The sequence below is a fragment of the Coturnix japonica genome, chromosome 16 (assembly GCF_054131305.1).
Source record: "Coturnix japonica strain WE chromosome 16, WE-NBRP24, whole genome shotgun sequence".
NCBI lineage: Eukaryota > Metazoa > Chordata > Aves > Galliformes > Phasianidae > Coturnix > Coturnix japonica.
Window position 1 is genome coordinate 4,299,100 of NC_140678.1, and position 12,607 is coordinate 4,311,706.

The following is a 12,607-nucleotide window of genomic DNA, read 5'->3' on the forward strand; positions in this document are numbered from 1 at the left end:
ATTGGCAGCAGGAGCGGGGCAGTGATTGTCCCCTTATACTCATCTCTGGTGAGGCCGCACCTCCCGTGCTGTGTCCACTTTTGGGCCCCTCACTGCAAGGAAGACATCACAACCTTGGAGCGTGTCCAGAGGAAATGACTGTGGTCATCTGAAGGCTTTGTTGGTTGTCAGAGGGCTCCACTGGTTGTCAGAGATGTTCATTGACCATCAGAAGGCTTCAGTGATCGAGAAGGGGTGTCACTGGTCATCAGAGGGCTTCGTTGGTCATCGGGAGATTGGAGGTGTCTGTGGGAGGGGATATGCGGACTTTGGGTAATGGGGTTGGGGCTCTGACACAAGAGGCATAAAGCAGACCCAAAGGAGGGCCAAGTGTCTGCAATAAGAGAGCGGCTAAAAGGAGGGTGACGTGGTCACACTGTGTCCATGCAGAGGTGGATCAAAGTGTAACAGGTTTGGGAGGAACTGTATGGAGGCGCTGAGAGAGAGCAGAGGGAGGTTATTGGGGCTGCTTGGCAGCATGAGGAGCTCCATCCTTTAGGACTTTGGAGCAGGTGATGCGACAGGGTGGGGAAGGCCACAGGGGTGCAGGACATGGTGTGCATGGCATGGAGCTGGGGAAGGCTCCCGGCACTTTGAGGTGGCCACAGCCAGGCAAGGACAGATCCCAGCTGTCCCTGCTGAGCATGAGAACAAGGACACAGACACGCAGCGTGTAGCTTTGCTGAGGGATTTATTGATCATCATGGGATGTCACTGATTATCAGGGTCTTCACTGGGCACCAGAGGATGTCAGAGGGCAGCACTGGCAAGGAGGAGCCTTGTCCCTGCAGGGTTTGTCCCCAGGGACTCAGGGCAGGAGAAGGACTGGCAGCAGCCAAGAGACCCAGGGCAGGACGTTGAGTCCCCTGGGGACAGAAGCCACAGCCCCTGTCCCACCTTAATGATGAATCTGGGCCATCCATAGGGCCTGCCCCCTCCAGATCCGTTCCTCTGCACAGCTTCATGGAGTGCAAGGGAAGGGCTGGAGGTGACAGTGCCCAGGTCCCCTGGAACAGGCCACAGACAGTCATCAATTAATGCCATCATGACTATGCCATCAATTAATTCCCAGCCCCTGATGCCCGGTCCTCAGGGCTGCGGAGACACCCAGCGTCCCCCAAGTGCCCTGTGGTGCAGGGGCCCATTGTGAGCGCTAGAACAACGTGGCCAAGTCACGGTCCTGTAGCCTGCTCAGCCCCAACTGCCCCCCATTGCCTCCTTCCCCTGCCCATTGCCCACCAATATCAGGAGGGAGCCCAACAACAGCCCCCGCGGTGTCCCCAAGGCCCATGGAACTGAGAGAACAGCCACACATCCCAGCCCCGTCCTCGCCCCAGGGTCACCCCTCAACTCACAGCTCCAGGAGAGGGAGAAAGCAGAGATGGGTCAGCACTGTCAGGCGGGGCAGGCAGCAGTGCCAGCATCATAATGGGCAGCTGGCCATGATGTCACCACGTTGCCGTGGTGACGTTTGTGACACGGCCACCCTGGAGGGGGGTGAAGGCAGAGCACGGAGGAGGGTCCTGCATCCTGAAGGAGCATCTGGTACAGAGCAGACGCATCTGAAGGATGAGCTCCAGCATGGCCGGTGCCGAGAAGGAGCAACCCGGGATGAGTGAGAACGGCCCCAGGGCGGGCCTTGCCTCTGGACAAACATGCGCTAATACCAAAGGTACACGGGCCCGCAGCCACCACGGGAGCGGTGCTGCAGCCAGTCTTGGGATGGAGATGGCACTTTACATGTGCCACCTCCCTCCTGCCCAGCAGTGGGAGGGGTGCCGGGAAGCGGCAGGTGCAGAGTGTGACCTGCTTTTCCTTTGATCTGCAGAGCGAGTTGCGGTCTGGGATGCGGTGGCCGCCTTGGTACACGAGAGTCTCCTGGTGCACAAGGTGCGTTTGTTGGCTGCCGGGTTCCTCCTCGCCCTGTCCGGCTCAGCCTGGACTTCCTCTGAGTCTTCCCCTGCACACACAGCAGGAAGCTTACCCCGTGTTTCCCTGCTGAGCTGCATTTGGGAGGGAGGGCGAGGGGAAGGAGAGGGCTGTGCAGCCCCAAAGCCGTCCCCGCTGCCCTGGCTTGTGCCTCTGAACAGCAGGAGGGGGCTCCTGAGATCTGTCCCCGCAAAGGACCACCTCCAGCTCTTCCTCCAGCCAGCCCGTAACGCGTCCTCCCTCTCTTCCTCCTCCACTCGCAGGGGGTCTGGATTCCCACCTTCGGCACCTTTGACATCATCTCCAGGGAGATCAGGATGGAGGACGGGACTGTGACCCTGTGCTGGCCCGTGTTTCACCTGGCCAGCAACCTCATAGCTATGCACCACCTCAAGGCCCGCAGGGGGTCCCTGCCAGGTAGGAGGGGGGATTAAACCCTTGCTGGCTTCGTGGACAGGGCAAACAGGGCCACCGCCTCCCTTCTCAGAAGCAGACCTCCCCTTCTGGGGAGCCTGTCCAAACGCGGGGCCAATCTGGATGATGTCCCTTAGAAGCAGTTCTAGGTGGAACAGCAACCGTATCATCAACCCTGTATCTGGTATTTTCTCAGTCGAAAGGAAGGTGGAGCCCCTGCACTGCAGCCAGGTGGCTGCAGCCGCCTCTGTGAGCTGGCAGACAGTGAAGTCGTGCATCCAAAGCACGGTGTCGCTGCTCTCCAGTTGCCTGCAGAATGGGGAGAACGTGGCCATGGTCCTGAAGGATGTCGGAGTGCTCCTTATTGACGGGCTGACTTTCCAAATGAAGTTCTATTATGACTTCCTGGAGAAGCTGTTGGGGAAAGAGAACTTCAGGGGAGCCGTTCGCAAGGTGAGCCGTAGGTTTCTCCATAGCCTGGGCAGTACCATCAGCCTCACTCAGCCCGCACACGGCTCACCAGGACCTGGGCAGCTGCTCGAGCTGTGCAGGTGTGGCGGTGCTGTCAGCTCTCCCTGCCTCGGGCTCCTCGTGTCCCCAGTGCCTCAGCCATGACCAGGACATCCCACAACCTCCCTGTTCCTCCCTTGCAGGCCCCCTCGCTGATGGACATGGGGGTGTCCCGTGTGAAACCAGTGGCTTCCCTGGTGTTCTCAAAATGCCTTGTCGTCTTACCCAAGTGAGTATTTTTCTGCTGCTTGATGCAGCTGCTCAGCTCTCATTCTGTAGCGCTTGTGCCTCGTGTCCGTCAGTGTCCTGCCCAGGAGGATGTGCCAGAGAATCACAGAACGATTGGAGCAGGAAGGAACCCGAAAAGGGCACCCGGTCCCACTGCCCTGCGGACAACAGGGACACCTGCCTCCAAATGAGGTTGCTCTGAGGCTGGTCCAGCCAGGCCTTGAATGCCTATCCAGGCACCCAGCACCTCTCTGGGCAAGACATCCCAGTGCCTCGCCACCCTCCAGCTAAAACCTTCTTCCTCCCATCCCAGCCAGTCTTCCCTCTTTCTGCCTGAAACTGTTTCCCCTCCTCCTATCCCAAGTGACCGTGCTAGCGGCTTTAGAAAGCCTTCATGCGGCATGAAAATGTGCCTGTGAGCAGACAAGCAGAGAGAGCAGCAAGGATTGCTGTTGCACTGCGTCACACCGCTCACTGCCTTCTCCTCGCTTACAGGTTCCAAATGGAGTTGGTCCCCAAACTGCCGCCCCTGATACAGCGCAAGTCCTCTGGGAGCTTGTCTGGGTCACAGAAGTCAACAAAAGAAGAGACTTTGCCACCTCTTACTGGGGCCAAGAAAGGTGAAGTGGCTTCCAGCTCTTTTCCACAGCACGGGCAATCAACTGGTGGTGGGCAGACCCTTGCTGACCTTCATCCCAGGGCTCTCACTTGCATCAAACCTTCCTGCTGGCTCAGCACGGCCTTTTCCCCTTAGGTTGTGGTTGGCCTGTCCAAAAGGAAGGTGCTGTGTGTGACGTACCCCCATCCCTGGCTATGGCAGGAGGATGTGGGGATCTCAGGCCCTGCCCTCCCGCAGTGGAAGGACAGGGACCTCAAAAGTCACCCTGCCACCTTCTTGTCACCAGCCAGCTCCTCTTTCCCAAAGCCAGCGTCCCTCCTGCAGCCCAAAACAGAGCTGAACTGCAGAGAGGGGGAGTAGAGACAGAGATGGTTTCAGGGCGGGTTCTGGGAACAGGCCTGAGTGCTGCTTGTGAGCGAGCCAAAGGCTTGACGGTGAATCTCCTCTTCCTTCCCAACTGCAGTGAGATTTGACAACACTCCAACATATATTAGACGCCTGAGCACTGCAACTGTTGATGGAGAGCAGTTGCGAAGGATAAAGAACAGACTGCGGAGGGAGAGCATTGCCAACAGGTGAGGCTGGAGGCTGTGGGCTGGGATGTGCGTGGGGGTGACCCAACGAGAGCCCATTCCCTAACGCCAAAGGGTCGCTGCTTGTTTGTGGGCGCCCGAGAGTGCTGGGATGGGGACGCCAGGATCCCCCCAGTTCACAGGGCTGGCCCCTCTCCACATCTCAGCCACTCAGGCGGACCTCTCCCGCTCTGTCCTTTCAGTGTTCTGCCACCCATCCGGGCAGTGCCTGAAGCCCCAGAGCAGCCAATGAGCTGCCAGCTGCAGGGCCTGGAGGGAACAGAGAGCCGAGAAGGGCTGGGCCGAACAAGACGCATCAAGTTCCTCGATGAAGAAGGAGGAGCAGAGGAAGCCCAGCGTGAGGGTGCGCTGCCCAAGCTGCAGGAAGCCAAGGCCTCGTGCAGCCAAGAGCCAGCATCGTCCTCTGGGTCCGCGTCCAGCCTATCCTCAGAGACCCCAGGCAAACCATCCACGCTGGCGCTTCGGGCATGCGACTCGGTGAAACTTCTCAGGAAAAGGGCTAAGAAGATCAGCAAAGCGCAGGAGCAACCAAAGGAAATGGCAGCAGCAACATCTTGTGGTGAGACCTGCCTGCCCGAGCAGTCCTCCCACAGCAGATCTAGATTGCTGCCACCCATAACGGAAAAAACAGGGTCTCCCACTGAAAAGGTGGCAGCGGAAACATCTCATGTAGATCCCAGCCTGCCCAAGGAGCCCTCTGTTGTCAGATCTGGGTTGCTGCCACCCATTAAGGAAGGAGCGGGGTCTCCCGCTGAAGAGATGGCAAGAGCGGCTTCTCATGGCGAGACCAGCCATGAGTCCCCCGCCATCACATCCGCATTTCTGCCACCCATAAGGAAAGAAACAGGGTCTCCCAGGAGTCAGTCTCCAAATACCAAAGCCCCACTCCGCAGGAAGGGCACACCCTACCCACGCTGATGTGGGTGTGTTGTGCCCAGGACAGTCAGAGCTCCACTAGAGGCTGCAAAACAGCTGCTGAGTCCCACTTGTGCCATTGAGACCCATTTGTGTCATTCCTGCATGCCACCTCCTTGAAGAAAATCAAAGGAACAAGGAGACTGAGTGTGGACTCTTCCAAGACCCCTTGCCTCTTTAGGAGCAAAACCCTATAGCTGGAAGTGTTCGAGGCAAGGGGTAAAGAATGGCATGGCTTAGTAATATTGCTATTCTATAGCAACATTGTTGCTATACCTATATTATTATAAATCTCTCTATATATCTATATCTATTATATCTATCTATCTATATCAATTATATATCTTTATAATATTGTATTCTCTTGTTATTCTACATCACATCATACTTAATATAAACATCTAAATACAAATAAACAATCAAAACACAATATGCACATGTGTCTGTATACATATATATAGCCCGAGTTACCGACTGCACTGCCATTTGTGCCGTGTCACAGCCCCCCAGCTCCCACAAAGCGGGGAAGCAGGGGCAGCTGGGCCTGCTGTGCAGATACATAGGCAGGCATACAGATACCTCACATGGCATCGTGGCTCCTCTGCCTTGTTTGGTTCCTGGCAGGTTTGTTTTCAGACAGGCACTCAGCCAAGCCTCTACACCCAGAGCAGCCTTTACATCTGGCAGCCGGTCACAAGTGGTGTCCCCAGGGCTCGGCACTGGGGACGCTCCTAATGAACGCCTTGATCAGGGATCTCGGCCAGGGCATTGAGTGCGCCCTCAGTAAGTTCACAGACAGCACCGAGCTGGGAGGGAGTGCTGATCTGCTGGAGAGGAGAAAGGTGCTGCAGATGCAGCTGGAGAGACTGCATTGGTTCCGTGGTTGGGCTGCAGTTGGACTGCAGGACCTCGAAGCTCTTCCCCAACCTGAGCAATTTTAGGATTCCATGATTCCAAACGCATCACTGATCCAAATGCATTCCATGATCACAGAATCACAGAATCACCCGGGTTGGAAGGGACCTCAAGGATCATGTAGTTCCAACCCCCCTGCCTAGCAGGGCCACCAAACATACACATTTACTAGATCAGGTTGCCCAGGGCCCTGTCCAACCTGGTCTTGAACACCTCCAAGGACGGGGCATCCACAACCTCACTGGGCAGCCTGTTCCAGGACCTAACCACCCTTCTAGTAAAGAACTTTCCCCTAACATCCAACCTAAATCTTCCCTCCTTCAACTTAAAACCATTTCCCCTAGTCCTGCTATTATCAGCCCTTTCGAAGAGTTTACTCCCCTCCTGGGAGTAAGTTCCCTTCAGGTACTGAAAGGCTGCAATGAGGTCACCCCGCAACCTTCTCTTCTCCAGGCTGAACAAACCCAACTCCCTCAGCCTGTCCTCATAGGGGAGGTGCTCCAGCCCCCTGATCATCTTTGTGGCCCTCCTCTGGACCCTTTCCAAAATCTCCATATCTTTTTTGTACTGAGGGCTCCACACCTGGACACAGTACTCCAGATGGGGCCTCACAAGAGCAGAGTAGAGAGGGACGATCACCTCCCTATCCCTGCTGACCACCCCTCTCCTGATGGAGCCCAGGATCCCATTTGCTTTTCGGGCTGCCAGAGTGCACTGCTGGCTCATGTTAAGTTTCTCATCTATCAGGACCCCTAGGTCTTTTTCGGGGAGATTGTGATCCTGAAGTACTCAGCCAATGAGGAACTGGGGGAGAAAGTGATCAGCTTGGAGTAACTGGGCCTAAAAGTTGCAACGCTGCTTTCTGCATGCTCTCCTGCTTGAAGGGGACCTGCCGTTGCCGTTGCAATTGCCAATCAATTGCCATCCTGATAAGTGATCTAGATATTTCTTCACTGGGCACCAGAGGGCAGCACTGGTCATCAGAGCCCCATTATCTGACTCAGTTCTTTCTGGGGTGCCATGTAGCCACAAGAATTTTTTCTTGAGACCTAATATGGTGTTTAGAGGACAGTACTGCATGATGGGATACTGCATATGTTTCAAGCCGCCCAGCGGTTGCCTCCACCGTGGTAAGCACATAATGATCGGGACAGGCTGGATGGCTGGGCTGAACCCATTGGGATGAGGTTCAACAAGACCAAGAGCCGGATCCTGCGCTTTGACCACATCATCCCCAGGCAAATCTTCAGGTGTGGGGCAGAGTGGCTGAGGCTCCGCGCGCGGGAGCAGCCGTCATCTTGTGGCTCGGGGCCGCCTGGCTGTTACTTCATTCGGCTGAAGCCGCTGCCGCAGCCAGGGCCGCCCTTCACGGCAGCGCCGCTGCAGCCGCTGCGCGCCGGAGCTGTCCGGGCAGCACCGAGACGGAACCGCGGCACGACGGGAGCGGTGCTGAGGACGGCGGCGCCGGAGGTGTGCGGGAGGTCGGGTCCGGGCCAGGGCGAGGAACCGTGCGCGGCCCGAAGCGGCCCGCCCTGCCCTGCCCTCCCCTCCGGCGTGGGATGCGGGGATTTGGAGCGGTTGAAGGACTCGGGGCCTTAACGGCCGCAGCGCTGCTGCCCGCATCCGGGCGGTGCCCCCCCCCCCGAGGCGTCCAGCGCTGCTCCCGGTGCCCCCCGGGGCTGAGGTGGGCTGTGGGTGTAGGGGGCAGTGAGGGAGGAGTGGGGGCACTGGGGGAGTTTAGGAGGCTGTGGGAGGACTATGGGGTAATATGGGGCTGTAGGGAGAGTGTAGGGTAATGTGGGGCTGTGGGGGGCAGTGGGATGGATATATAGGTGAATAGTGGGGGATATGGGGTTGTAGTGGGCTGTGTGGGGATACCAAGGGATATGAGGAAATGGGTAGGTGTGAGGGGAATGTGTGGTCTGCCGGTGGCTGTAGGGGGATATGGGGATGTAGGTAGCTGTTGTGGGAATATAGAAAGGTGTGAGGGGGCTGTCAGGAGAGATCTGGGGCTATAGGGAGCACTGAGGATGCTGAAGAGGGATATAGGGCTGTGCGGGGCTTATAGAGGAGGATCTGGGGCTGTAGGGTGCTAGGGGGGCTTCAGGGGTAGATGTAGGTGTATATGGGACTATGGGGAGCTTCCTAGTGGCCACAGGGGGGCTATGGGGTTCTAGAAAGTTGTGTGGAACTAATGAAGTGGTATAGGAGGCTATGGGACAGCGGGGGCTCTGGGGAGGATATAGGGGACTGTGGAGGGGGTCCAGGGCTGATTCTGTGCTTTGGGGGGCTACAGGGGATCATGGGGCTGTAGGGAGCTGGGGGGCTGGGGTGCTCTGTAGGGCTGTGGGGGAGCTCTAAGGTTCTAAGTGGGTCCTGTAGGGTGCTCTGGGTAGGCTATAGGAGGATTATGGGGGATACGTGTCTCTAGGGGGCTGTGGGTGGGCAGTAAGAAGATTCTAGTGGGATACAGGGCTATAGGGGATGTATGGGGCTATAGGGTGGGTTGTAGGGGCATGTGGGGTCAAGAAGGCTCTCCCTCGCTTCCCCATTCCCTTTGCCCCTCCCTTCCCCCTTCCATAGCAGAGTGGGTGAAATGCTAGCTCTGAAGTTTGAATCAGAATTGGAATTGTATTGGACTAGAATATGACAGTTTTGTGGTCTTGGATCTGAACTGTGTTTTCTTCTGGGGCTTCAGGTCCAGGTACTGTTTAATAATGGCTTTGGAGAAGGTTTCAGCGTCCAGTCTCCTGCTCAGGAAGAAAGAAGGAGGTTTCTGGAGGACTTGCTGACGAGTGGAGCTGCTGCTGAACCTCCCCTTCCAAGAAGGCAGCAGGTGAGGCCGTGGTGCATCTCAGCCATTCCATAGTGCAAGGTAGCAGTGATTCAGGCTGTGCTTTGCTCTGATTCTCCAGCAGCACTTGTGCTTGTATGTGAGCAGCAGGCGGCCGCTAAGGTTGTGTGCTGGCTGCAGGCTGGGCAGGCACGGGAAGCACTGCCTGCAGCAGCACCAGCTGAGCCGAGGTACCAATGGGCTGGACTGGAAGCACTGAGGTTTTGGGGGCCTGATGCACAGAGGGAGGCCAATAAAGAGACCACGAGTCCATGAGTATTTAAGGCACAAAGGAAGGCTTAGAGGGGTGATGGAGAACACGTCTGGAGGCACAGATGCCTGCAAGCTGCTCTGGAAGCATAGAGGGAGGCCTGAAGGCCTAGAGGTTGCCCAGGAGGCTTAGAGGCCTTCAGGTAAAATAGCCTGGAGAGAGGCTAAGAGCCTGGCCAAGAGGCCTTGCAGCTTAGTAGTCCTGAGGCCAAACTGAGGCATGGAGGCCAAGAAAGAGGGAGTCTAGATGAGCAGAGGCCAAGAATGGCATGGCTTAGTAATATTGCTATTCTATAGCAACATTATTGCTATACCTATATTATTATAAATCTATATATCTGTATCTATTATATCTATCTATATCTATATTTATTATATATCTATATTAACTATATAATGTTGTATTCTCTTTCTATTCTACAGCACTACATCATAGCTAATATAAACATCTAAATACAAATAAACAATAATCAAAACACAATATGCACGTGTGTCTGTATACATATATATAGCCAGAGTTACTGACTGCACTGCCCTAGAATCAAATTCACTTACGGTACACATCGAACATCCCGCCTAAGCCCAAGCCCAACCCCAAGCCTACGCCTACGCTATTCCTAACTTCTCCCTTGTTCTGCTTTCCAAGCCCCTGGATTGGCACACTGCTTTTTGGCCTGGCAGGGCACCTGGCAGGCTGGATTTTGGCCTTGGAGGTCTTCCTTTGCAATGTGCTATGGGGAAGGGAAGGGAAGGGGATCCAGTATGTTTAGTGCAGAGTCGGGGAGATTGTGAACCTGAAGTACTCAGCCAATGAGGAACTGGGGGAGAAAGTGATCAGCTTGGAGTAACTGGGCCTAAAAGTTGCAACGCTGCTTTCTGCATGCTCTCCTGCTTGAAGGGGACCTGCCGTTGCCGTTGCAATTGCCAATCAATTGCCATCCTGATAAGTGATCTAGATATTTCTTCACTGGGCACCAGAGGGCAGCACTGGTCATCAGAGCCCCATTATCTGACTCAGTTCTTTCTGGGGTGCCACGTAGCCACAAGAATTTTTTCTTGAGACCTAATATGGTGTTTAGAGGACAGTACTGCATGATGGGATACTGCATATGTTTCAAGCCGCCCAGCGGTTGCCTCCACCATGGTAAGCACATAATGATCTGGACAGGCTGGATGGCTGGGCTGAACCCATTGGGATGAGGTTCAACAAGACCAAGAGCCGGATCCTGCGCTTTGACCACATCATCCCCAGGCAAATCTTCAGGTGTGGGGCAGAGTGGCTGGAAGGCTGCGTAGAGGACCTGGACCGGGGGGCAGTGATCGATGCTTGGCTGAACTTGAGCCATTGGTTTGCCCAGCAGGCCAAGAAGGCCAACAGCATCCTGGCTTGTATCAGAAACAGCATTGGCAGCAGGAGCGGGGCAGTGATTGTCCCCTTATACTCATCTCTGATGAGGCCGCACCTCCCGTGCTGTGTCCACTTTTGGGCCCCTCACTGCAAGGAAGACATCACAACCTTGGAGCGTGTCCAGAGGAAATGACTGTGGTCATCTGAAGGCTTTGTTGGTTGTCAGAGGGCTCCACTGGTTGTCAGAGATGTTCATTGACCATCAGAAGGCTTCAGTGATCGAGAAGGGGTGTCACTGGTCATCAGAGGGCTTTGTTGGTCATCGGGAGATTGGAGGTGTCTGTGGGAGGGGATATGCGGACTTTGGGTAATGGGGTTGGGGCTCTGACACAAGAGGCATAAAGCAGACCCAAAGGAGGGCCAAGTGTCTGCAATAAGAGAGCGGCTAAAAGGAGGGTGACGTGGTCACACTGTGTCCATGCAGAGGTGGATCAAAGTGTAACAGGTTTGGGAGGAACTGTATGGAGGCGCTGAGAGAGAGCAGAGGGAGGTTATTGGGGCTGCTTGGCAGCATGAGGAGCTCCATCCTTTAGGACTTTGGAGCAGGTGATGCGACAGGGTGGGGAAGGCCACAGGGGTGCAGGACATGGTGTGCATGGCATGGAGCTGGGGAAGGCTCCCGGCACTTTGAGGTGGCCACAGCCAGGCAAGGACAGATCCCAGCTGTCCCTGCTGAGCATGAGAACAAGGACACAGACACGCAGCGTGTAGCTTTGCTGAGGGATTTATTGATCATCATGGGATGTCACTGATTATCAGGGTCTTCACTGGGCACCAGAGGATGTCAGAGGGCAGCACTGGCAAGGAGGAGCCTTGTCCCTGCAGGGTTTGTCCCCAGGGACTCAGGGCAGGAGAAGGACTGGCAGCAGCCAAGAGACCCAGGGCAGGACGTTGAGTCCCCTGGGGACAGAAGCCACAGCCCCTGTCCCACCTTAATGATGAATCTGGGCCATCCATAGGGCCTGCCCCCTCCAGATCCGTTCCTCTGCACAGCTTCATGGAGTGCAAGGGAAGGGCTGGAGGTGACAGTGCCCAGGTCCCCTGGAACAGGCCACAGACAGTCATCAATTAATGCCATCATGACTATGCCATCAATTAATTCCCAGCCCCTGATGCCCGGTCCTCAGGGCTGCGGAGACACCCAGCGTCCCCCAAGTGCCCTGTGGTGCAGGGGCCCATTGTGAGCGCTAGAACAACGTGGCCAAGTCACGGTCCTGTAGCCTGCTCAGCCCCAACTGCCCCCCATTGCCTCCTTCCCCTGCCCATTGCCCACCAATATCAGGAGGGAGCCCAACAACAGCCCCCGCGGTGTCCCCAAGGCCCATGGAACTGAGAGAACAGCCACACATCCCAGCCCCGTCCTCGCCCCAGGGTCACCCCTCAACTCACAGCTCCAGGAGAGGGAGAAAGCAGAGATGGGTCAGCACTGTCAGGCGGGGCAGGCAGCAGTGCCAGCATCATAATGGGCAGCTGGCCATGATGTCACCACGTTGCCGTGGTGACGTTTGTGACACGGCCACCCTGGAGGGGGGTGAAGGCAGAGCACGGAGGAGGGTCCTGCATCCTGAAGGAGCATCTGGTACAGAGCAGACGCATCTGAAGGATGAGCTCCAGCATGGCCGGTGCCGAGAAGGAGCAACCCGGGATGAGTGAGAACGGCCCCAGGGCGGGCCTTGCCTCTGGACAAACATGCGCTAATACCAAAGGTACACGGGCCCGCAGCCACCACGGGAGCGGTGCTGCAGCCAGTCTTGGGATGGAGATGGCACTTTACATGTGCCACCTCCCTCCTGCCCAGCAGTGGGAGGGGTGCCGGGAAGCGGCAGGTGCAGAGTGTGACCTGCTTTTCCTTTGATCTGCAGAGCGAGTTGCGGTCTGGGATGCGGTGGCCGCCTTGGTACACGAGAGTCTCCTGGTGCACAAGGTGCGTTTGT

The 12,607-nt window shown here is 56.2% G+C and overlaps 2 protein-coding genes across 2 annotated transcripts; both read left to right on the plus strand.

Annotated features, from left to right (window-relative positions):
• Positions 1 to 1,878: 1,878 nt before the first annotated feature.
• LOC146758192 (uncharacterized) lies at positions 1,879 to 6,962 on the plus strand. The gene is made up of 8 exons (XM_085517273.1): positions 1,879 to 1,929; positions 2,232 to 2,835; positions 3,036 to 3,121; positions 3,616 to 3,740; positions 4,203 to 4,314; positions 4,515 to 5,191; positions 5,872 to 6,030; positions 6,910 to 6,962. The coding sequence occupies exons 2-8, from the start codon at positions 2,506 to 2,508 to the stop codon at positions 6,960 to 6,962; spliced, it is 1,542 nt and encodes a 513-aa protein (XP_085373399.1). The 5' UTR covers positions 1,879 to 1,929; positions 2,232 to 2,505.
• LOC146758193 (uncharacterized) lies at positions 5,011 to 9,518 on the plus strand. Its single transcript, XM_085517387.1, has 2 exons — positions 5,011 to 7,846; positions 8,861 to 9,518. Exon 1 carries the CDS (start codon positions 7,345 to 7,347, stop codon positions 7,759 to 7,761), a length of 417 nt encoding a protein of 138 aa, XP_085373513.1. The 5' UTR covers positions 5,011 to 7,344; the 3' UTR covers positions 7,762 to 7,846; positions 8,861 to 9,518.
• The last annotated feature ends 3,089 nt before the right edge of the window (positions 9,519 to 12,607 follow it).